Source organism: Gobius niger (assembly GCF_951799975.1).
Source record: "Gobius niger genome assembly, chromosome: 18".
NCBI classification, from domain to species: Eukaryota; Metazoa; Chordata; class Actinopteri; order Gobiiformes; family Gobiidae; genus Gobius; species Gobius niger.
This window is the reverse complement of record NC_136869.1, coordinates 19045363-19072325: the sequence shown is the minus strand read 5'-3', so window position 1 is coordinate 19072325 and position 26963 is coordinate 19045363. Positions and strand designations below refer to the sequence as shown.

Genomic DNA, 26963 nt, shown 5'->3' with positions numbered 1-26963 from the left:
AAAGACAAAGGGAGAGAGGGATATTGTACATCCAATTACACGATGGAGATATTTTTTTTTTTTCACTCAAACTTGGCTATAAATACTGCTAAAGTGACGTTAGCCCGCAGTTAGCTTTGCCCGTTAGCCTGTTAGCTTCTTCTTCGTGATTCCATTAGTGTGTATTGGTGACTCCAACCCGGTGGCAGCGAACCCCCCCAATCGTCCCATTGACACTTGTATTACCCCCAGAGGGACTACGAAAAGGCTTTATTAAACAAGTTACTTAGTACTGCTTTAAATGGCAAGTCTCATTACATTGGACCTTAGGAAATGATTGCACACTGACTGAATGTAGAAAAACTTACAAAGAAACTTCATCAGTCAATAGCCAAAACCTATGATCCCGCAACAGCATCGACCCTGCCAGCCAAGTCTGCTGTGATAATAAACAGGTGAGAAACAGGCGACGAATAAAAGTCAATTTGCACAGAGTCCCTAAGTGTTAATTAGAATTGGCCAAAAAGGACAAATCGAAGAAGCCAAAAAAGTCATTTCCAATCAACACTTTATCCCACACAGGCACCTTCCGATCCATCTTTGTCGGAAATGGCTCACTTCAGTAAAGACGCTGGACAAATGGGAGCGGGCTAAAAGCCACAGAGCAGCCCATAATATGCCCGAGCACACAGTATACAAACCTCAAAGTACAGGGTTGGGAGCTGCTGGAGTAAACCATGGAGGGCGCGCTGTCACCGCTGCGGCTTCCTACGTGTAATTGGCGGTTGTCTTGGCTCTAGTATCGGTCAGAACAGGAAGTGTACACAGAAATGTTTTGACACTGACACATTTGGAGAAAATAAGCCGGCTGCAGTGGGTGCTCGAGAGATTACGAAGAGAAAAGAGCTGACATAGACCGTGAGGAATTCAGAGGATTTTCCGTCTTGTGTTTCATTGAGCGATGGACTGAGGGACTGTGAAACACCCCGCTGCTATTCCACTTCTCAAGCCCGCCTCTGACTCCTTCACCACTGTACCATACGAGGCTGGGATGGCAGGTAATGTATCACAAGAAGTGCTTCCTCCTGCGCACACCATTACCTGTGCTAATAATAGTGGATTCTTACAGGGCTTCTAGGGGGAAAAATCAAATTCAACATGAGAATAGAGATATGGAATATGGAATAGTATATGAGTAGTCGGAGTGAAAACAGTAGTATCTAAACTATACTAATAAACCAAGTAAAGAGTGATTTGTGAAAAGTAAGCCTATGCGAGTCCATAGCAGTTTATCAGTCAAGTTTATTCTAAGGATTCACTGGTATTTGTGCCAAAGTGGCCACAAAAGTGCTGATTCACTTCTGCAATGCATTTGAGCCAATTCTATATTTCACCTGGAGGAACAAATCATAGAAGCGACATCGACAGGCTTTGGCCCCTCAGTCCTGTTGTTTGCAATCTCACACAAATCTGCACAGTGTCTCCACACAGTATATAACCATTTGCATATTTTCACTCAGGCAGAGTAGACACAAACAAAGACAAACAACGCCATATTGGTTATTTAATATTGAAGACTTTTCATACAGTGTTGAAGAATGTGCGAGCTCCAGATTCCACCCACAAAAACAAATGCTGCCAACTTTAGGACTTACACAATCAAATAAATGCCAACGATATCTGGAATGATTGCTTTCGCAGAAGAGGTATTGTTGAACTGCAGTAAGAAGAAACACAGCATGATCTTTAGTTCTGAGGAATGTTTTGTCTATGCTTCTATATCGTTTTGACTGTGCAAGAGCCTATTAATAACCATACAACACATTATAAGATGATATATGCTGTGCTGAGTATATTGGGGAATTTGGCCCTTTGCTATGTTTGTGTCTCTTTTTAAAGATTAAGAAGAGATTGATTGACTTACTGAAGTGCATTAACAGTTCTTATCCCCTCTTTCTGTGGGTGCTGTCTGTGTCGGGGGCCAAACGGAGCCCATGGGTCGGTCCCCTAATCCATCGGCTGCATCTTTGCCAAACCTCCATCCTCTGCTTTCACTTGAGCACTTCGTAAACAAACAGGGACAGGTCCAAGTCGCAGCTATTCCCACACTTCAGTGCAGACATTCCAACTGTCTGGGCAGCGCGGCTCAAGGAGATCAAGAACATCAGTCCTAATACCATGAATTCATCACAATATAGAAATCAATGAAGAATGCGTGGTATAGATTAGCGGTTGTTATTGTGTCTGCTATATTTGAAGAACATTATGGTTCACTTTATCTGGCAATGTCATCACTTTGTCTTGTTCTGTTTTCATACTTATAGATTCCATATTAATGCATTTCTGTATCTTCCCATAATTATTCAGACTCAATATCCAAAATGATGTGGCTAAACCCACAGCACGTATAGCGGTTGATGAGTCTCCGGCTTTGAGGGCGACACAGAAATCCACAAGTTGAGCCCTTCTAATCTTGCAAATAGTCTTAACCATAAAATATTTAATATGGGAGGATGCACTCAAATAAAAAGACATGCACTGAACTTGTTTGTAACCGAGTTGTAACATAACCAATATATCAGCAAAATGAAACTATAAATCTGAAGCTGGTTCTATCCATTTTCAATATTTGGTCCTCGAAAATATAATACACTTTATCACTTTTTTAAATTGATCTGAATATATAAAATGACCGAAACATTGCTGTACATTTACATTTTTTCTCAGTAATCTGCGGGAAATGTATCAATTGTATATATATATATATATGTTAATATATAGGGATAGATATATATACTCAGCTGCAATGTCTCGCCTTAAAATGTGAGGATGTGAGGGGTAGTTTTCTTAGTTTTTCTCTATGAGCGCTTTAGCAATAAAAAAGAAAACACCAAAGTGAATAGAATTATTTTAATATGGTTAAAAAGCTAAAAAAAAAGTAAACGTTTTGTATGTTGTGAATATAAATAGACTTACTATAGCCTTCTGTATATAACACAATGAATGACTGTGAGTCCATAATTGCATCTTTCCATTCAGCAGCATGAGCCATTCACTTGAAATCAATATGATAACATTGTTCACAACACAGTATAAGCGACTGTGAGACCTTGGGCTCAAAAAGAAGACTGAATGCCCCCAATAATCCCATTATGAGAAAATAGTGCAAGTACAGTCTGTTGCGGCTTATGCACAGCCACTGAAGCACAGGGTCAGAAAACAAATCAGCGCCTTAATGGCTGTGATACAAACTTGTCAAGGTAAGCAAAAGGTTTTACTCAACAGTAAAGGTTAAAGCCACACTGCGGAACATTTCAGATTATGATTATTATACAAGAGCAACTTTTGTAAAATCCTGACACATTAATAGACATGCCAGACAGCAAGAATGCAATTTTTCACAATGTATCATCAAAATAAACCTTTTTGATGAAGACCTAATGTAGAACGCTCAATGCTTGGCCACCTGTAAAAAGCAAAAACTCCCATTATTAAATTAAATTAAAATTAAAATTAAATTAAAATTAGCTACTGTGCTCTGTCATATTTACATTGATGCTCTTTGCTGACATGTTGATTAATATGTACTGTCCTAACTTAAATAAATAAATAATTTAATGCCTGAAAAACACAAAACCAGTACTATTTTAGTTATGGTTCCAACAAGAAACAAACCAGCGAAGGAGAAAGTATGACTTCCTTCTAAAATGTCCTTGACCAAAGCTTTGGCTAATGAAGTTTGACTGCCTTTCTGGAGTTTACTTTTAGGAAAATGAAAGCACTAAAAGGGCTGTGGACTGTAATGTCTTATTGGGAGTTAGGAAATACAGCCAGTGCAGGTCATGTTGGTTCAAACACTTAAAGAACAGGTTTTAGCCGATGCGTGAAATAACAAGCGACCCAAGGTGAGTAATGAACTTTGGCGCCGACCACTGCTGTCTGAGGTTTTATATGAGAGGCTGTTTGGGGACATTTCAGAATTTCAGTCTGGGGCTATTTGAATAATGGTCTCAAACGCCTTGATTGTTGCCTCTGGATCCCTGCGGGCACATCCATCACCGCGTTTATTATCACTGCAGCCATTAGCAGGCTGCTCTGTGTTGTCCGGACATGCCTCGCCAGTGGTCACTGCAAATGAAGGGTGAAATTGGCAGCGCACGTGTTGCTGCCTCTGCTTGTGGTTTGGGCCCATTGATCCGTGCCTATATTGACTAATCCACACACATATATGCGACCAAAGCAGCGGACACGAGAGCGATTGTACTTCAGGGGTGATAGCCGCATTCATCTTGCACAGTCGAGGGAAGCAGAACAAAGAACATAAAAGCAATAGACAGGGTTCGATGGATGACACACCTTTTTTTCTTATTTGTCCCATGTTGGGTGTAGGACTAAGTGCATTGCTCCAGAGTTGATTGTAAAATTGAAGTTCTGTTGCTATTTTGGAGCTGCCAAACTGCACTCTGATGAGTGCAATTTGGCAGATGCACAGCGCACACTGACTGATCTTTCCCATGGGAAGGATTAGTAACAGCGCATTCATTACCAGTTTGTTGTAAGTGGCTCAATATATCATCGAGAACCTAACATACACATACTGTTCCAGACTTGCTTGACAAACAGGAAAATGTTCATAATGCTGGCCAGTGTTAGTGGACTAAGAACAAGGCACACCAGTTGGCATCAGTATATTTCAAGTGTATCAAAGCTGGGTGTTGGCAACCAGTGTAAGGAGCTACAAGATCCCAAGTTTGTGTGTTTGTCCACAGATAGTGGTTTGAATCCACTATCTGTCGTTTACCACCACCAAGTTTGGGGCGAAAAGAATGATGTCTATAACGTAGTGCTTTGAGATGCCTGTCCAGCTCATGAAGCACAATACAAATGCAAGCCATTATTATCATTATATCATTTTGCCAAAATATGTAAATATGAATAGAGCTGTTGTTTGTGTAGCGGGTACATACACAACTAAAGATAAAGCCTAAACCTAAAAAGTAGTTGTATCAGAATCCGCTTTTGAGATACAAGAATTTAACAATGATAATACTGATGTTTCAACAAGCATTGCCATAGTAATTTATTTCAACCATGAAAAGTTGAAAAGTTAAGTCTAAACGTAAACTAACAAAAACTGCATTCCATTATTGCACAGCAAATAAGTGTGAGTTGGGGAAACAGGAGGAAGTGACTGTGTGTTTCTTAAAATAATCCAGTGAAACACCTGTTCTTATGACTACAGGGAACTATTTTTAAGTTGTCCGACACACTGCAGCGCGACTTAGCAGACTCAACAAACACCGACTCCTGAATGAGAAAGCAAATATCTATATGCTGATGCTCTTTGGAAAACTCCCTTCTGCTGAGCATTATGAAGTGGAGTGTTTCTCTCTCCATATGTGAGGTTCTCCCGGGCGCGCTGCCATCAGCCCTGGCCCCCTCTGTATGGCTCTGTAGAACCCATTGATCAAACTTAGGGCCCCCGAGCACCGAAGTGTCTTGGCTTTACTTCTCTAAAGATCCAGGGCAAAGGGAAAGAGAGATCATTTACAAAAGAGTACCTGAAATACATGTATGCGCTCCACAGGGGGATGCTAAGAAACAAATAGAAAGCCGGAAATGGTGGCACATGAATAAAACATGGCCGTTCCCCTACAGCGATAACTACCTTTGACAGATGAAATGTATGTAGGCAGCAGGGAGGAAGACGGTTGCTATTTCTGCATTGTAGACTTGTGAAAATCTAAGAAAGGTATGTTCAAATGGGCTGCCACAGACCACGCAGGCGCATGGTTCGGGTTATGGGGAGTAGAGTGCGTTTAAAAGCTGTCACGGGTGCAGAGGGGCGAGAGTGGAGAGCCCTGAGGGGACCGGGTCGATCTGTTCTTGACAAACGCAAGACACTGGCAGCACACGCCTGTCTCTGTGGACAATAACAGGAGACACAGCGCCGCGAGGTCTACTAGCTCAGGAGCACAATGCTACTGTGGTTTGGAGACGGGCTGTCTGAAATAAGAAGATATCATACTAGAAATTAGGAATTATATTTGCTGTGTAACAATCATAAGCTTAAGACAGAGCCCCACCTCCATTAAAATGATATAAGACTATTCTATCATTGAATAATTGGTTTGGCAAACGTTCTGGACTTTTAAGAGCGAAAAATATGTACTTCTTATATGATGCTTATAGATCATAAGCCAATCTGAAATTTTGACAGCTCAACTTCTGTTACCCTGAGCCCGTCTGTTTTTTATTGCCCATTTTTAAAGCTGTGTACTGGTTCCGTGGTAGTTTTTTTCAGGTCAGTTTATCTCAAAAATAGGTTGTGACATTTATAGCTGCTCCCAGTGCATTGCAGACCTCAAAACAAACTTGGACGAGCAGCAGGAGGCAACCCCAATTTGATACAGAAAATAAGTATATCCTTAAAACATTAATGGATATGATGAGGCTTTACTTTTTGCGCAGACGAGTCATAGTCAGAAAGTTGTACTGGATGCTCAGCTCTCCTTATAAATTTGATGAATGTATCACTCAGTTAAGTTTGATGAATTGCCCTTTCGGATCAATAAACTTTTCTGAACTGAATTGAACTGATGTACAGCAGTAAATAAATCGGGAGATAGCAGCATAATAAAGCACTTAATATCACTGAGACAATGTAGTTCCTTTGAATCAAATACAATTGTAGCTACTGTTTGGCACTGGGCAGACAAAAGAGCTATGGTTTGACAATAATACAAGCAAACACTATCATGCTAGTGCTTGCCATGTAGTTATCATGACACTAAAATGTCAGATTAGGTGATATGCATAATACATGCAGGTGTTTGATCTCATGTCTGAAAGAAGCGCACCATAGCAGACGCAGACCATCAGTATATTCTATTTCTCTTGGGACATTAGTAGTATGAATAAAGTTTGAAGTTTGTCCTGTGAGAGCGTAAAAAGGATGTAGCCTGGACTATTAAAACTTGAAAATGTTCAATAAAAAAAATGTTCAAAAAAAAAAAAAGGATGTAGCCTAAACACTGAATGAAATACATGAGACATGATGTGAAGGGCCACAGGCGAGCTCTTTTTTCTAAGCGGCACCCTCTCCACTGGTCATAGACACTGACGCAGCAGGTAATAATAATCATAATGCATCGGTTTTATTAAGTGCTTTCACTCAAAGACGCTTTACATTGCATTATTCATTCACTCCATACTTAGTGGTGGCAAGCTACTATTGTAGCCACAGCTGTCCTGGGGTAGACTAACGGAAGTGAAACAACCAGTCTGCGCCACGGGCCACTCCGACCACCACCAACCACTCGCTTCCTGGTGTTCCCAAACGGTCTCCGATCTAAGTACCGACCAGGTCCTTCCCTGCTTAGCTTCCCAGGTCTGACGGGATCAGGCAGAGCAAAGGCGGTATAGCCAGGTGTGTGTATGCCACATGACTTGTTTGGACCAACATTGTTGCACCAGGCAGACGAAAAGGCCCTACACCTTGTCATTTTTCTTGCTTTCTTGCTACTTCAGGTGAAGTTCATTTCAAGACCACTAACTATCTAAGAAAGTCAAATTAGAAAGTCAACTATCACAGATGGTCTAATTTAGAAAAGACAGAAAATAAGGAATACCTTCAAGTCATTTAGATAATACTTTTGACATTGATTAATTTTAAAATTAAATTCTGATTAAATCTAGTAACCGCAGTTATCAGCACGGAGCCTTTTAATTTTGGGGTAGTAACACTTCTTTGTCTGGAGTGTAGTTGGAACTTTGAGGATAATTTATCCATTTTAAATGATCCAAAAAGAAAAATACGTGTTTTTCTCATATGGCCCCGCCTAATAGTTCTGAGAATCACCATAATATTGCAATAATATATGATGGTATTGCTCAAGCCTGTTCTCATGTACAGTGCAGGAGCTGGTAGGTTCTGTAGGGGCTTGTTCTGGAGGGTCACATGACCTGTGTTGCTTAACATAATGAAGGCTCTGGCTCCTTCACAGACTCCATAAAGACACTACTCTTCGTCAGTCCCCCTTTGCCTCTAATCTATTCAGTTCAGCGTGTGTTTACAACTGTCAGGCGCACAAGTGGGTCACCACCCACCACAGACCTGCCTCAGCACGTCCCGATAGTCGAACTCTGTCTCCAAATTTGATCAAGGTAGACATGTGACCTTGACAATATGCACACAAACACAATGATATATTGCAGCTTGTATTGTTTTACAATGCTATAAATTATAGTGTACAATAGATCCAGTATGTAAATAAGACTAAGTGACAATGTTGCTTCACATGCGTAATAAAACCCAACAGCTCTGGTGGCCTCCGCGCTCTCCATGTAATTGCGAACACAAACAAGACACACACTGACCTTGGCTTTCAACTAATTTGCTACCAGCAAGTCAATAGTCAAGTGCTGAACAAGCCACAATCCCAGATGCAAGAGGCCTATTTGGAAAACTGTGTCTCTGCTTCACGCCAGAATGCTGCCTTCATTACTGGGCCTGCACTACTCAGAAACATGAAGGCTTCACACAGGGGGTTTGTGACATATTTAGATTTTTGCAAATTCAATAGTCGACAACATACAAAAACTACTGCTAATTTGTTACTTACAGTCATTTAGTCCTGGAACAAGTTTAATTTTATTGCTAGAAAGAGATGTCACAAATATCAAGACATTTCTGATGAAACTGTTGCCCCACAAAAGTAAGGTCTTTTATCTTTTTTTCATCGTGGATCAGACAGGCAGCCGCCCGACAGTGCTGTTTGGTTTATGATAGAGCGATCTTTCTGGTCGATAGTCACAACCCAGCCCTGATTAATCAAGCTGCATATCGAGTACACAAAAACATGTTTAGGGGCTTGTCATACCTCAAGTCAAAGCTCAGATTAGAATGTGATGAGCATTAACTAGTGGAGGCTACTATAGTGGCACTATAGTGAGTGGACTTGCTTGGTCTGCTGATCATTTTAGATATTGATATTTCAAATGTGCATTATAGGACATTAATGTATTTGAATATGTCTATATAACACATGAAAGATGTATAAAATATGAAAAACCACCTCTGCTGGTGTGCAGAGCCATTCTTTTAGAACATTTCAGACAGGGTTATCTATAATGAAACACCCACATTTTGTTTTCCTATTCTATAAAATATGAATGAAGATATTCCCAGGATGGAAGCACTCCTGATGCTGTCCAGACTCTGATAAAGCCTGTGGGACCGAGAACCCCTTCACACGCGCCGAAGCGGAAAATCTGGCGGAAGTGTGGAAAAACAACTCCGGAGGCGAACAAAATCTATGCAGCATTTTATAAGGACCAACAGAGTCGAGAGGAGAGAGCGGAGCGTGGGCTATGTTTGTCTGTATATTCTGTGTGTGTTGTGGTGTTTAGGAAAAGCAAGCGCTCATCAGGTATGGACGGGAGGCAGTGGGATGGATATTGCTGACACGTGAGAAATGCTAACAAGCTGGGACCAGGTCTGAACTACTTGTAAGCATCAGCATCTCCCTGAAACAGCCATACTCTCTCTCTGCATCTGTTCTCCCCCCGGTGCCAGTCCAGCTGTTCGAACAGGCAAGGACTTCAGAGAGTTGTACTTCCTGCCCTCAAATTCCCTCCAAGACCCTTCTCCGTGTCCTTCACTAGTGTTCATTGTCCTCCTTCACAAGGCCAGACCTGTTTTTTCCCACTTTCGTTCAGACAGATGTACAGTCCCTTGTGGAAAGCCCATAGCAGTTTCCCTCACAGCTTGTTCAGGGACGATGCCAAAAGCTGGACAGAGGAGCTAAGATGGAGAAATCACACACGAAAAAAAGACTTTCAAGACTTGTGTCCGGCTGGTTCTGACATTGGCTGGAAGGTGTATTTTAACAATTTGTTTTAGGTTGTTTTAGATGGAAGATTTCAGTGGTTTTGCAGTACGATGTGGCTTCTCATAGGGATATTGTGTCACGTAATATTACAATGATAATTTAGTGATATAATGTGCAGCTGTACACCTTTATCTGCAGTATCTTAGCAATTGCACACTGTTTAAACTCTTTCTTTTATGTGTTTTTTTATTCAGTCATCTGAGTTTTCATTCATTCGTGAACCCACTTCGGGATTACCTGCCTATGTCTAAAACACAGAAACAGAAGCATTGACTTTGCATTTCATATTTCTGTTGTGGCTACAAGACATACCCACCCAAATATAATAAATAATGGATACCAGAAAGTGTCGTCTTGTATCTCGAAAAGTGCCAAGAAAATCCAATGACCCATTTTCACAGCATACTGTATTACTGCTAAAAGCTTGTACTTACTCTACACATTAAAAGACGTCCTTGTGAAGCCGCTGTAATTCCAAAGTGAGATAAAAACATTCCCTTTTTCGTCATTTAGTTTCCGCAGCTTGCCACAGATTGCAATGGCACAGTGACAGACAGGGTCAAATCTTCTCTGTCCATCATGCTTAAGCAGTCCCTGAGCTGGACGGCCATGATGGAAAGGTTACAGAGGCCTTTCATAGCCGGCCTGTCACCGTGATTGTGCCTCATATCAGACTGGAGGTGTCACCTGCCATGTAACGTATGGGCTTGTCATTGCAAATCTGCCACAGGACACTAATACCCAGGGCGAAGCGCCCAAACTCCAGGTGTCAGCTCCGGTTCAGCGTGTGATTGATCGATGATCCGAGGGGATTTAACCACAAACACAAAAACACCTTATTAAAACCTAAACAAACAGAAGTCGTTCTGACTATATTGGACTGGATAAAGGAAACTCCTGCCGGATTGAGAAAATGAGTGGAGGAAATACTGCTGTATCCGAGAGGAGACACTAAGTACCGAGGCTACATAATATTTACGCAAAATATTATAGTCAAAACTACATGGAGGTGTTAAGTATGAAATTGAATGATGAAAAGCTCTGGCTTAATCCAGCCCGTTTACTGTAGACTCCACCATGTTGCGTGGCTGTAATTTACAGAAAAATCCCAGAGGAGTTTGGCCGTTCTCCCATCTTCATCCTGGAGATGTGCTCTTGGCAATAACAACCCAAGGGATGCCCCTGAGCAACGCTTCTAAAACATGCATAACATAAAATAATCGTGAGATTCCCCACATACGCAAACATTTAGATGACAGTGGGTTTGGATTTCGCTTCGCTATAATGTGCTCAGGCAATAAAAGCTGAGAACTACATCTACAGTATAGGCCAGCATCTTTTTACTATTCGCAAAACCACATCCACGTTTTATTGACATTTATAAAAGTTATGCCCCAAAACGTCATTGTTTACTGTAAAAATACAAGCTTCAGGATTATCAATTTACCAACAACCAACAAGTTACATAACACGTATAAAAAGTCCTCTGTGCTAATTTCTACAAGTCTATAATTAACCCTGGGATAATAATAGAAGCAGTTCCCATAGGATTTTACAACACTGTTATGTGGTCCTCTCTCCCAGCCCTGACAGAAGAGCTTCAGCGAGGCTTAGCTGCAGTGCGAAATGGGCTCTGGTCTGAACTTTAAGTATAAAAGCTTGTGTGCCCGTTCTGCTGTCTATTTGCCTATTGATTAGCCTCTCCTCCGGCCTGCGTGCTGCATCAGAGGTGCTTCACTTGGCCACAGTCCGACAGTGCACCGCGAATGTGTTTCCTCCCCGCTGCCCAGATGCTACTTTTGGGTTTCGCACTTAGAGAGGGGTTTCCTCCCTGCGCAGGAGAGGTCAGAGAGAGGGCGGTGTTATGATGGGGACTGTTTACACTGCTCTTGGCTGAAGTTTAGGACTTGCCGTCTAACGCTGCACATCTATTATTCAGTACGTAGCGGGTTTGCAAGTTCAGTGATTCCTAAAAAGCGGTGGTTTTCTAACTTTTTTACCAACTCATGCAATATCTGACCTTCCAAGTAACACCGAGCCTACATCGAGATCAAACGTGGACTGAAAAATGGGCTGTAATTGACCAAATGAACAGTTATGAGAAAAATAGATTGAATAGGCTGAACTGTGAAAACTTTACCGGACTAGCCAGCTTTGTAACTGTCCGCATACGTAAAGATCGAACACCGTTTCTCCTCTTTATACCCATGTCTGAACCAATATCCATCCATCCTCGTGTGACCTTGCCTTTAAGAGTCTCAGCAGTGTAAACCTGACTTGACCGTGTTGCCTGTAAATGTTTTATAATGCCAACTATATCACAGGTTAAAGCCTCTAAAAAAGTCTGGGGCGCGGCTCCACAGAACCACCTAATAGCAACACTGGCTGACCTCATTGTCTAACTATAAATCCCTCCAACAAGGTTTCAAAACATTGTGCCAGAAAATATGAATCACACACGACCAGCTCATTCACCGCTCCCAACACTGAATTTGTGCTGGGGGGGTTTTAATTATTGCAACAGCACGCGATTGAGACTTTGGCAATTTTATTATGATGATGATTCATTCTGTTACTCTTTGGGTGATATTTCATGGTATTGATTTCTGGGCTCTTCGACTCTGCAGCTTGGCAGTGTGAAGGACGCGCAACACAAAAAGTGATGGATGGCTGACTCCTAAAATGGTCCAAAAGCAAATACATCTCAGAGCAAAGTCAAATGTCAAGCCAAGTGGGTTAGGGAGTGGAGTCAGGACACAGCGAAGAAAGATGGTCAGTGTTTGAGTCTCTGGATCTGAAGCACACTGAACTTAAAGTGTATCATATAAGGAGTAGGAGACGAGCATGTTTTGCCTATATCTATCAAATCAGCTAAATACTTTACTGGAAGATATGTAAAAAAGGTCTCTTTGAGTTTTCTGCTTTAGACAGTACTAAAATATGTTCTGCAAATATGAGCAGTAAATATCAGTATAAACCTAATGACTTTGTGATACAATGTGGCTTCTTGTGATATGTTTAATGGGTCACCTAATTTTACAACAATAATTTAGCAATATGTCTGTGTAAGCTTTCAGTCAGTACAGGAGTTGTTCATCACTTGAGTCAACTCCTGTACTCTGTAGGTGAAGTTGAAAATTTGGCAATATATTGTTCAGCACTAGAGAGAAGACAGGAATGTGAACTGATAGAGTTAGGGTCTTATGTACCTATTATGTACCTCCAAACTACAAATGCGTCATTCCTTTGTGTATGTAACCCATAGGTTATTACACATTGTTACAGAGCACTTTACATTGTACTAAATCTGGCTGGGACACTGTATCAGGGGTAATGCAAAACATGGTGTAAAACAGGATTGTGCACTTAAGAGGCGCATGGTTAGCAGATTTTTTAAACAATGGCAATAAAAACTGCAAGCCTTTCAAAAAATCTCAGATTCAGATTCAGAAAACTTTATTGATCCCTCAAGGGCAATTGATTTGCTGCAACCTCAGACAGATATTGCACAAACACATCACAACACTCACTGTGTGTCACTTCCAACAATACAGAAAATGGATGACTAAAAAAAAGGACACATATCAAAAAGGTCAGGGTCACTTGGTAAACACACTCCCTTCATGGAAACGACGTCCAGAAGGCATGAGCGAAAACTCAGAGAACAGAGCATGGACAGGCCGACCCAAGATACATTTAGCCTTCTTTAGCGCCTGCTCCACAGGGTTGATAAAGAATGAATTATTTGTTTTCAAGGACATTATTGTTAAATCATTGCATCCTATGAGATGCAAGTTGCAGCCGTTCAATTTGAGATTTTCATTTGATCACAATTAATATTACACCCTGACAATCTTAACCTCCTTTTCTAAAATGCATTTGCTCCATAAACAGCTATATTTGGTCTTGATTGCAAACACAGTGCGTCTGTTGTTTGCATAATATTGGCTCTGAAAAGGTGCTCCGCAACGCAAAGAAAAACAGTCCTACAATCCTCCGCATGTGGCCCACACAAAATGACTTACTGTAACTGCTGAATGTCAGATCCTATAGCAAAATACTTAAGACGACCATAACAAAATCATCCAGGATCGTGTAAATGCTTGGGTTAAGAGCTGCCATGCTTTTATGCTTGCTACAACACTCATCTCATGTAGCCACATTTTATGAACGGTTATTTAGACAATAAGGAAGTAGTGGACAAATACTGAACTCCCTTCTCCCCATCTGTTGCCCTCTGCTGTATACATATTAAGAATGCTCTGTACATAGAGACGCGCTTGATTCTGTGTATGCTTTACAGCTAATCTTGACAATAAGCTAACAGAACTGAGCTGAACTACTGGTTCATTAGTCTCCCTCTCTTGCTGACATTCAAAATCAGAAAAGTGATGAAAAGCTCACAGTTGTTGATCATTTAAGTGATATAACAATGAAACTGCGAGTTGTCTCCCAGTGTTGTGTCACTGTGTGCCACTTTAGTAGACAGGAGTAAGTATATCCAATCCAAACACGGGTAATTATATCACTGGCACTTCAGATCTGACCCTTCTCCAATACGAGATTAAAGTGGGTCTTTTGTTTCTAAGACAAAAGCAACAAAAGGATTTACAGCCACAGATGTCAAATTAGACTCCCTCAAATCCTGATTTACGGCTGAAATAAAAGTGCCTGGACGTAGTGCTCTGGCAGCTCAGACTCTGATTGTACAGTCCATTGGCACCTTTACCACCTCCTGCTGATCTCCCACAAGCCTCTGGGGCAGGCCGCTCGACGTTTAATCAATAACTGGACCATCTCCCTCAAACACACGTCGGCTTGTGTGGTTGCCGTGAGCAACCGTTACAATGATACACCTCTGGATGCTTCCTGTGGGCCCTGGCACAATAGCAGCAGATTGACTCTGGTGGAGGTTGTGGCCAAATGACATTTCTGGCCCTTTTCCTTATTGACACTGCAGGCGAACAGCAGCTCCACATCCCCCTCCATCACACGCTCCTACTGCACCTGCAAAGAGCCGTTTCATCAGCTCAGTGCGGCGCCATGACCAGCATCTTCATAATCAACATGTTCCCTAATCTATCTCATTTCAAGCACAGCAGGCGATGTTATTTAATTGAGACTAAATTAAAAACTTCAAACATCCCATTGTGCAATCTGTTTTTGTTGGGACTAAACAGGACTGAGGTTAAACCAGGACTTGAGAGACATTTGCAGCGTTCACGTGGACACAGGTGCTCGACATCACATTGTTCCGGTTTGCTTTTATCACAGAAAATGCAGATTTTGATGTTTTTACTGAATTTTACTTTTTACAGAATTTAACAGAGCTAACAGTTAAGATTTTGTGTCAGCCTTTTCAATAACTAAATATAGACCTGTTGGTTTAATAGAATCAGATATAATTTCATCTTTAGCTAGCTTTACAGCACAGTTCTTTAGGATTAATGAATCAACGTTAATGTTGCGCACACCTCTTGCAATTATGTTTCACACAATAAACTCCAAAAAGCTCATATTTGAAGGACTCACAAAATAAAACTATAATTGTTCTTATAAGACCTGAACAGAGAAGTGTCAGGTACAAGAGAAACTGCTTATATGGACGGTGGCACAGCAGTAAACGCTCGTGCCTCACAGTTCGAAGGTTCTAGGTTCGATTTCCACCTGGACGGGGCCTTCTGTGTGGAGTTTGCATGTTCTCCCCGTGTCTGCGTAGGTTAGTGGTAAAAACATGTGCAATAGGTGAATCCTGCGACCACCAGCCTGACTCCACATCATGGAGATGGGTCCCCGAGCGCCAGCCCATGCTGGCAGCTCACTGCTGGCAGCTCACTGCTCCTACAGGTCGCCCAGTGACATTGAGGATGGGTCAAATGCAGATAACTAATTTGTCTACAGAGATTTCTCTACAGAGATGAATAAAGTATAACTTTATAGTGCTCTCTAGTGTGTCTGTCTCTTTTACATATTTTTAAGGACCTCTTGAGTCTGAAAAAAAGATTGGTTGATTGACAAATCAGAGGATTTTCCCAATTAGGTGGCGATATCAGCCACAAAAAATATATTTCCTATGATAAATGAATAATCTAATTCTTATTTTTATATTTATGCTGCATGATAGTAATACAAACCACGAAAGGTATTTTTCTGATACACACTACTTGCCTTGCCCACTCTATGTATAAGATATTATTGAGCTGAGTTTACCCTTGCCTCAGACACAAGGTTATTTGCAGAAAGAACTTGATCAGCCGCAAGGAGACAAAGTGAAATATTTCATGCAAATAACACCACATTGAATTCAAAGGACGCGCTTCGACGGAACTACCTGTTGCTAATTGATATGCAGCAAACGTCTTCACAGGCCAATTTTCCAGTCAGAACACAAACAGCATCCTTGAAGAATGTTGCCCATTAAACAGACATGCTGTTGCCTTGTGCATCATAACGTTTAAACTTTACCACACCCTGACGTCTACCGATACGTAACGCTAGCTGATCCCGAGGAGATGGCAAGTTCAGAGTTGAAAATCTGGGCAGAGCATTAGAAAGCACCAGCCTTTGCCAGTCTGCTGTTCCCCAGCACACAAAGGCAGCTGTTATACCTCCACAGTTCATCGCCAAAACCACTCAATACGCGTCTTTGTTCTATGCTGGGAGTCCCACAGCAGACTGGTGAAACCTGAACACCTGGCACAATCTGCAGCTCGCTTACCAGAATCACTTGTTGACTTTTGGCTCGGTCGCCTTCTTCAAGCACAGGCAAGTAAAGCATGGGAAAAGTGCTGTTGACATCCTGACTGTCTCATCTTTTCTTATGGGAATGGGGCTGACCTGATCTCACTCTGATACTGTATGAAACACTGGGGCTAAAGGTTTTGGTTGGAGCACATATGGCTGGTTCTTATCTTGACACATCTTCTTTTTTTTTTACTGGTTTGTGAGATGATGACAATATGTATGTATTCATTTGTTCAATAGCCTAGGAATGCAATATGTCTTTCCTGCCTAAAGTAGCTATACTAGTGCACCATCCTTGTTTGGATAAATGAATAACCTAAACTAAACTGAGTAGTTGCTCATGGTCAGCGTGGATTTTGCAATTTGCCATCTCTACATTTGTATTTGAAAAACTGGACTGTAGTTACAGACTTATAAGATGATGCAAGACGCCCCTGTCCAGCAGCATGCAGCTCAGATCAGAGCCAATGAAGAGAACATTACCATCTGCTTGAAATTCAGACTAAACATCTCTCTGGAATCAACAGTTATTGGACGAATGACTTTCTCCTTCACAACATTAGCCACTGAAACATACTTCAGACCTGTACCCACTTTCACAACATAAACTCCACTTTGTGCAATGTTTGCTTTACGTTTCATAAAGCGTTAACAGCTTGTATTCAAATGGTCTGTTTGTATCAGTGTCGTACAAAGTGCTTCTGAAAGCAGCGCAGCGTAGTTTAAAGTTGTTTTCTGAAGGGTCAGCCCTTATGAAAAGCCTGCACTGAAGCTGCAATGAATCATCATGACTCAGTGAAGAAGCTACAAGCAGCCCTGTAGTACATTGGCAACTTATTATATTGTGCCAGTAACAAAGAAGTGTATAGCAAATATGTGTGCCCATTTAACAGCGTAAACATGCGGATTTGAAAAGAATTTTCAGGAGATGTATGTTATGGACCTGGCCATCTCTTCCAATTGGGCCCAAGAGGTTTTCTATTCTATATCTTTTACATACACTTGATTAGTCGATACATAGATTTAGGTAAATGTAGTGGAAGAGGTAATAAAAGTAACTTCTCTTAATTGTGTTAAGTATCATTTTAGCAAACTAGTAAAGTAATTTGCCTAATTCCCATAGTTTCTCAAAGCATAAGTGGCTCTCTACAGTTTGTGCTCTGTAAAGATTGGAGTCTCCTGCTTTAAGGTATAAGGTAATGTATATTAAATTGGCACAGTAGGGAAATGACTCCTTTGTGACAGCTGTGCAGGACCCATCTCCAAATCTTGAAGTGCATTGTCAGGAGCAGTGTCCGGAGGATTGGCATATTGTGCATATTTGGGGTTGAAAGTGGAAACCTACACACCCGGAGGAATTCCACCTGGACACGTGGAGAACATGCAAACATAGTCGAGAAGCTAAACCTGAGACCTTTTAGCTGTCAGACAAGAGCAGTGCATTGCTCTAAACACATACAGAATCTTTAAATGGACATTTCTGTGTTTGTACACGCACTTTTGTCAACAGTAGTGCAACAAGTAGCATTTGACTTTACAAAACATCATTTTTTTTGTGAAGAGGATTATTGCTAACAAGGATTGCTTTCACACAAATCTTATGTCAATAGTTTACTCATTTTTCCACAGTCCTTTGTGTTTACTCCCTACCCCTCAACTGCAGTCTGTCATAAGACCACACTCCTCACACATCCCTTGCTGTGGGGCATACTTGCTTTTGTCAAGATGATTTCAGTGTGTGCTGGACTGAGATGTTCAAGTGCAGACTAACAAAGGCAGCACTGTTGGACCAGCGGCTCATCACTGTCTGCAGGAGTTCGCTTGGCAGTGCTCTGTTTGAACAAACGTGTGCAGCATTAGTGGCTAATCATCGCAAAAGCCTGTCTCCGGAGAGCGTTAGCGCAGGGGGAGGAGGTAAAACCACATGTTATAAAAAAGGGTAATTGATGGCTTTGGCTATCAATGTGATGAACAGCTCAATAAACACAACAACAAGGCTAGACATAGGGCCAAGAGGTCAATGGGATTTCACTCACACAAATGAATTAAAGTGCACTGGTCTGTGATCAAAATGCAGATGCAGTTACCTATTGCTTTTCATAACTTACTTTTATCATCGATCTCCCAAAAAGATAAGTGCCACCTTTGTGTTTGGTGAATGTCTAAGCTCGGATAAGCATGACACAGGATATTTATTTCACACAAAGCATTACAGGACCTGTCTGCCCAGTTACTGTTGCCAGGCCGTGGTCGTACAATCAAAGTATGTGAGGAGGAAGGGGATTGTGAGTTCAAAGACCTCAGCCAAATACAATACATTTGGCACCAGCGCCAAACCAAACTCAAATCGCATCAAACTCGTCAAATGCTCATTTTCTTCTAGTAAATGTTTCATTTCAGAATCAGAAGACACAATGAAGTTCTGAGACTGCGCTGCTCAACAGCTGAGGTTCTGAATCCCTGCCAATGACGTCCTGACTGCATTACGATGCTGTGTGTACTTATTTATATGACTTGCTGTAAAAGTATGGACACTGATCTGCAGAGAACAGTGGAGAGCAGACTTTCACACACGGTTGCGTATCGGCAAAGGCATGTAGCAGCATGCTGTAAGCCTGTGAGTGACACCAGCCTTTGTGGGACAGGGTGAGTTTGGCGGTCCCGCTGGGCTGAGGATATGAAGACTGTAGCAGAGTGGGGGACACCTTATCTGCTTAGAGCAAACCCGGAGGACGCAGCACCACCAGCCTGTCTGGGCTTTCTTTAGCTTATAACATTATTCCCATTGGAACACTGCTTCTTTCAACTTTCTAATCTGTCGCTGGTGCAGCCGCTGTGTCAAACGAATGGTCCATATTCTCACCTACTGTGGATAAACACATTATGATGGAAAACACGACTCTATCTGAACTCTTTGGGCTTTTATGCAACATGACCAGGGCCGCAAAGGTTGGACTAGAAATGTCTGAATGTTGTTGTGTTTTTTGTATGGAAATTATAGCAGTATTATATATAGTATGGAAGACAAGTAAGGAGGGATGATACAACAATTGACGATTATACCAGTAAATCAACACACACCAATGACATATATTTACAAAAAACACATCACTTTTTGTTAAAGGAATAGGCCACCGTTTTTACATACTAAAATATGTTCTTACCTCACTTTAGACGTGTTAATATAACCCCGTCTGGTCTTTGTCCGTGCGCTCTGTCACGCAAACGGAGCACATACGCAGCCTCTCCCACATGTCACATAGCTCCGAAAAAGCTCACGATAGAAGCTACCAAGCTCTTCCACGTGTTCCCTATTTAAATAAAGTTACGTGAAGTGTTTTCATGCGAAGTATATTTACACAGAAATGTAACATGTCGATTTTATAAGCAAATAAAAAGGGGGACTATATTGTGAGGCGTAATGATACGAGGAGTAAAACGTCCGCGCAGTAACTCCTAAAGACTTCCCCCCGCTCACTTCCGTCAATAACCTTTAGGAGTTACTGCGCGGACGTTTTGCTCCTCGTATCATTACGCCTCACAATATAGTCCCCCTTGTTATTTGCTTATAAAATCGACATGTTACATTTCTGTGTAAATATACTTCGCATGAAAACACTTCACGTAACTTTATTTAAATAGGGAACACGTGGAAGAGCTTGGTAGCTTCTATCGTGAGCTTTTTCGGAGCTATGTGACATGTGGGAGAGGCTGCGTATGTGCTCCGTTTGCGTGACAGAGCGCACGGACAAAGACCAGACGGGGATATATTAACACGTCTAAAGTGAGGTAAGAACATATTTTAGTATGTAAAAACGGTGGCCTATTCCTTTAATGACAGTCCATGGATTCAGTTATCTTTACAACATGTATAACAATATTTATTCCTTAAATTTCATACACCTTAAGCAGAAACTGTGTTGGGAAGACGCATGACTGTCTCACTCCTCAGTCTTAAATTTCTGAAAGTTACTGTACTAGGACAGAAATTGGCATCCTTTCAGATAAAGATTCTAGTCATTACAAGGTTTTTAAATACGACTGGAATTCAATCTTGTAATAAAATGTTCAACAAGTCTCCATTGTGAAAGTATGAAATCACTGCATCTGGGTTTCACATTATTATCACTGCTATTACTTCTGCTGGCCATGATTTTACAGGTTTGGCTCAGCTGGGAGCATATACTCCGACCACACAAGTAAGTGCCAGTCAAAATTACGGTATGATAAAATTTTACACACTGTTCGCTCCAAATGTATTTCAGTGGAAAGGTTGACAGACTTTAACAAGAGACAAGAGAAAGGTCTGTTTAGATAAATGTTTCATTGGTCATCTGTCTGCTCTGTTGTGGGATGTTTTTATTGTTATCAAGAGCACATGTTGAACGCTCGCCTTTTCTCCTCTTGACTAGGACGTCATCCATGAAGAATGAATGGATTATGATTGTTGAAAAGCAACAGCTAACTATATTTGGAAGGGATTATTTAGTCAAACCAAATCTCCAAAATGATAACTTAGTTTACCAGAAGATGATCTTCTCTTAGGTCATGGCTTTGGTGAGGTTGTGATTGTTTACTTTACAGCACAGTAATGTCATGTCAACAGGATGGAAACAGCAATGGTGACTAGGGATAAAAGAGAAAATATGTTATAGCCTGTTTCTAAAATACTTGTAGTTTATTGTCTTTATGCTGGGTTAGCGTTTTTACTGTGAAATAAATGAGGTGTGTCCTGTTTCAACGTAATAACTATAATAAATACCATGTTATTACACATTTAGGTACCATGCTATTTCCCTGCTACCATTTCTATTATCACTGCTTTAAAGTAGAGCTACCAAATTTCACCAACACATTTGGATGAAACTGTCTTTTCAGCAATAAAACCAACAAATGACGCAAAGAAATAACAACATAATGTCTAACAATTTATCCTTGTTAGACGTTTAACATCAAGCCGGTCCCCCTGTCTCGGACGTGTGCCTCTCAGAGCTGATAACAGCCTGTCTGTGGACAGGCTGCGGTCTGCTGCTCGCATCACAATCATCCATTGAGGAGCGATGTTTATCGTCAATGTAAAAGGTCCGTCATCTTTCGCTGCACAAATTACACTTCGATTCGGAAGCGAGGCCACATTAACAATGAACAATTAAACCGCTTTCCTGTTGGACTTTATCTGAATGATGAGATGGATAATCTCTCTACTCAAATTGTAGACTAATGTGTACTTTTTCATATTCCTGTCTTCCGTACATGGCTGTCCTCGCTGCTTTCATTCAATTTCATTCATATTTCACCCATCCTTTAAAGGAATAGGCCACCGTTTTTATATACTAAGATATGTTCTTACCTAACCTTAGTTTAGTTAATATATCCCCGTCTGGTCTTTGTCCGTGCGCTCTGTCACGCAAACGGAGCACATACGCAGCCTCTCCCACATGTCATATAGCTCCAAAAAAGCTCACGATAGAAGCTACCAAACTCTTCCACGTGTTCCCTATTTAAATAAAGTTACGTGAAGGGTTTTCATGCAAAGTATATTTACATAGAAATGTAATATGTCGATTTTATAAGCAGATAAAAAGGGGCACTATAAAAAGAGGCGTAATGATACGAGGAGCACAACGTCCGCGCAGTAACTCCTAAAGACTTCCCCCGCTCACTTCCGTCAATAGAAGCTGCGTGACTTGTAGAGAGCTAGCAGAGAACAGCTGAAGAAGCGTCGATAACTTGTGAACAATGCCTTTTACGTGCATCGTACCGGGCTGTGATAACAAGCAGAAAGTATATAGTGTAGTAATGTTTCACAGATTTCCAACTCACCCCGGACGACGACACAGGACTCAGGACCTCGACCATGAGGTAGGAATGCGAGAGCACTTTCCGAAAATATATTTTCTGCTTGTTGTAAAAGGCTCAGTACAAGTCACGCAGCTTCTATTGACGGAAGTGAGCGGGGGAAGTCTTTAGGAGTTACTGCGCGGATGTTTTGCTCCTCGTATCATTACGCCTCACAATATAGTCCCCCTTTTTATCTGCTTATAAAATCCACATGTTACATTTCTGTGTAAATATACTTCGCATGAAAACACTTCACGTAACTTTATTTAAATAGGGAACACGAGGAAGAGCTTGGTAGCTTCTATCGTGAGCTTTTTTGGAGCTATATGACATGTGGGAGAGGCTGCGTATGTGCTCCGTTTGCGTGACAGAGCGCACGGACAAAGACCAGACGGGGATATATTAACTCGACTAAGGTTAGGTAAGAACATATCTTAGTATGTAAAAACGGTGGCCTATTCCTTTAAGTATTGAGTGGGGTTTGGTTGGAATTACTGAGAGGGTTGCCTATTTTTGCCTGTTTCCTACAATATTATATCTTCAATTAAGCTGAGCTGTGTACATGAAAACTCAGTATTAAGTATTTTATCTGCACTCTTCGCTTTTAGTTTTTATTATATTTCTAAAGTAAGTGTAATTTTATGTAGTTGAGTGGACCAATATAACAAACATATGCGCGCCCTCTTTAACTGTTATGCTGACTTTGGGGAATAATTGTAAAAAAGCCTTTTTATCATTTGCACAAATCCCCTAGTAAGATCTGATGATATGACAGAAGAGTGGTTAAAAAGTTCCACAGAGAGGAAAAAAACAACTTGGCGCTGGTCACAATCTTAGAAGTCCTCCATTGCACTGCGACAATGGAAAGTGTAGGAGCCACATGAAAGACAATGGCGGAAAATCTCAAAAGGAGCTTAAGTGCGCCGGGTTTCATTAACTAGTGGCCTCTTCGCTTTTTGTCCCGGCGCCTATTGAACCATTGGGGTCTGCCCTGTCCCACTGACTATAAGGAGGAGAGGGGTGGGGGCTCGGCGACAGGGGCGTGACTAATGCTCAGAGACTGGTGCTGCGGTTGCACGCTGGTTACGGGACAACCCCATCTCGCTCCCTGTCGCGCGGATGTGTGGCGCAAACTGCTTTGGAGGCGAACGGGGCGACACAAAACACCCGCTTTTCCCCCACCCCCGTCTATCCATTCAGGAACGGGCTTTTCAGCGGGTCATTTAGAGGACCAATAAATGGGCTGGCTCACACAGATCCTTCAGAAATGTGCAATGTCAGAGGGTGACACAGAGAGAGAGAGAGAGGAGGCAGGGTCTGGATTCCAAAAAGGCTTAGACAGTCTCCACCCGAGTATAAGCCGGACCTCCCATTCCGTGCGAAGAACTTCCAAAATGATGCCAAGATTTGTCTTTGAATATTGAAAGAGTCGGCAGAATGTATCTGAAAGGAGAGGTCGAACTGTTTGCTTTGAGAGACGTACAGATTGTCAACATGTTACTGGGCATCACTCAGCCTATATATGTGTGTGTGAGTGTAGAAGCGGCTCCTGGCAGTTTGATGGATGAAGTGTGGTGCACTGGAGCTGGAGAGGTAGACCACTGCTTCTATGAGCCGCCGTTTAATCAATGGCGTACAACTGAGGGGTCTTTGGAGGCTCACTCACAATGCCATGTGATACATACAATACAGTATGAGTGAAACAGCACCGTATCATAATCATTTATAGATTTTTACCTGAATTTTGAGCTACAATGTAAATGTAGCAAGCCCTAGAACAACCACTGTATAAACGCCATTGATTTAAATTGTTATATATGGTGTCCATCCAGTGCTTGGAACATATCTTTCTCTGTGAAGTTACGGCATTACTGTCTGAAGAGTCAAACCCTGAGCTATGTCATTCCACACAAAACTGTAATCTTAGCACATTAACAGCCCTCTGCGCACACACTTCAGTCAGACCGCACCATTAAACATCTCTAGACTTTTTCTCTCACGCTCCCTCTTTTTTGTGCCCCTTTTATTCCTATCGCACATGCAGACGCACTCCAGACTCCAGTGGAACGTCTCTTTTTCCAGTCGTTGAAGAGCCCAGAGTGCAAATTAACTCCCCCCCCCCCCAAACCGGACTGTTCTGAGTGCGAGTGCTCCTCAGCTTCAGTCTCGCTAGGCGAACATCTCTCAGCCACACGGCGCAAACTTTGAGCCCGCAGGATGTTGTGTAATTTTGCCCAGATGTGCTAATCTAACTAATAAATTCAAGCACCGAAATGAGGGCTTCAGCAAGATTTATAGGGAGCTTTCTGCTTCAAACTCACGTTCAGACAGTTTGAGAGCTTTCAAGGCGGTGAATGTTGCATTATATGGTATATCGTCCCAGTGGACCTAAAGTGAGTAAAAGAGTCCACCTGTGCTCTTTTAATAAAAGCCAATGCAGTGCATTGGGCTAGTCCTAACAGCCACAGAGATGAAGTCAGTCTACAACCAGGAAGAACCTCACCTACACAGCTAAAAATACCGTCCTACATACTGCGAAAGAGTCTTGCTCCAGTGAAGGATACAGGTAAATCCAAACAGCAGTCACACAGTCCCAGATAGAGCAATTCATAAAAAATAAAAAAAAAATACAGAAACCTCTTAAATTAAATCTTATTCTGGAAAGTGCATCAATACTGGTGTTATTTTAACTCTGAGACACAGAATAGCGTCTCAAGAGTTAAAAGCAGGCAGCTGGTTTCCACATATGAGTCAATAAACCCCTAAGCCCAGCAAAGCATATCAGATTGATTGAATCTGTAAGTGAAGCAGAGTAGTCCTAGAAAAACCATAAAAGTGCATGTGCACGTGCCGCTGAGACACAGCGATACCATCTCAATCCCAAAACAAAGCTATACATTCCACACACACTCACACTGGGTTTTAATTTACAGTGACTGTCAGCAGCACAGCATTTCTCTAACCACTGTCTGATACGTGATGAAAATGCACTGCTGGCTATAAAAGCCATGGGAAACAAGAGATGGCCTGTGAGGATACAGCCGCTGGTATGAACTTATTCCACTGTCTCAGAGCGCAAGGCTCCAGGAGAGATTAGGAGGACTTTAGCACGCACATGCCCCGGCCCAGCAGCATACATTTACAGTAGGAATGATCTCCTCATGCAAACAAACAGCCTCTTTAGTTATGCCCCAAAGACAGCACCTGCTATGTCCCACGAACAATTACTGAGGTACTATGAAGCTGCAAAAGCATGACACAACCGGGTTACACATGATAAAGAGCTGAGGTGGAGAATCAGCTCCCTGCTTTAAGAAACATAGAGAAAAGGCATTCCACATGGCTTCAATAATCTCACCATACTGTATCTGATTAATGACATCCTGCTCCACAGAGGCAATCAAAGCTGCTATAAATATGCTAATCAGCATCAAATACAAATCCTAAGATAAAACAATGGATCTGAGTCAACAGGAATAAATAGAATAAAAAAATATGATTACAATATTTTTTTGTATATTTTCACAGATTAATCTCATCTGAGACTTTTGCAAGATGGAATACATACATATAAAATAGACTGGCGCCCAATAGATTTGCATAATATACATAACAAAAGTTGTTTCCAAATGTTGATGATGTGTAGTCCACCCGCACGTGTCTAAGAGTAATAAGATCTGTCATATTAGAGCTAAGGTGCTTCTTACCGTTGAGGGCTGCGGTCTCTGCTTGGACAATCCCCACATAATGTATGAATAAAACCACTCCAACGAGCCTCTCGAGCGTCTTCACCTTCGCCATATCCAAGTTGATTCCTCTGTAAAGCCAAGCGTGTTTTAACTCATGAGCTGTGCTCCCCCCTGTTCACACTCCGGGCTCTCTCTGCTCCTCCTGCCTCCGCTGCACTGAGCTGTTTTTGTTCCGCCGTGCGTTTATACGGGGCGATCCCTGCGCGCTTCAGGACTGGTGTGGGAATGTGCACTCAGTTGAACAGGTTGCAGCTTACTACGGAGAAAAGGAGAAAGAAAAGTTGAATGCAGACAGCACATCTCCGTCCTCACTCCTGGCCACCACTTATTCCACTGAAGTGAGACGCACGGTGCAAGGAGAGGGAAGACCGTGCGCGCGCGGCGTCATCACCCCCTCAGAGCCAATGGCACCCACCCCAGCCCTTTTGCTTTGCAGTTTATTAAACACACCTAAATGAGGGGGAAACCGACTCTAGACACAAGAAACAAGAAAGCCACACGTTACATTTGAACTTTAAACCAGACCTGAATGCACTGAAGAAAGAAGTGCTTTGAATTTGATGGAGGTGTTTCTATGGGTTCCGCTTTCTAAGAAGACGAGATGCATCCCTAAAGTTAAAACGCATACTTTAGCTTTTCAGGCCACGTGTTTGCGTCATGCTAGTCATCATCATTCCTGTTTGTGGTTGACAATGCGCCAGATTCAGTTGCTGCATTAATAGTCTTGTGTCCACTCACGTGCATCGTCTTTGCATTC

At 41.8% G+C, this 26963-nt stretch overlaps 1 protein-coding gene across 2 annotated transcripts in view; it reads right to left on the bottom strand.

Moving 5' to 3' along the window:
* The window catches only part of plxdc2b (plexin domain containing 2b), a 72348-nt gene extending 45796 nt beyond the window's left edge, over positions 1 to 26552 (bottom strand). For both annotated transcript variants that reach the window (XM_079576444.1, XM_079576445.1), the window contains exon 1: positions 26165 to 26552. In XM_079576444.1, the coding sequence (XP_079432570.1) occupies positions 26165 to 26258 (94 nt within the window). In that variant the 5' untranslated portion in view covers positions 26259 to 26552. The remainder of the gene's footprint in view (positions 1 to 26164) is intronic.
* Positions 26553 to 26963: the final 411 nt, after the last annotated feature.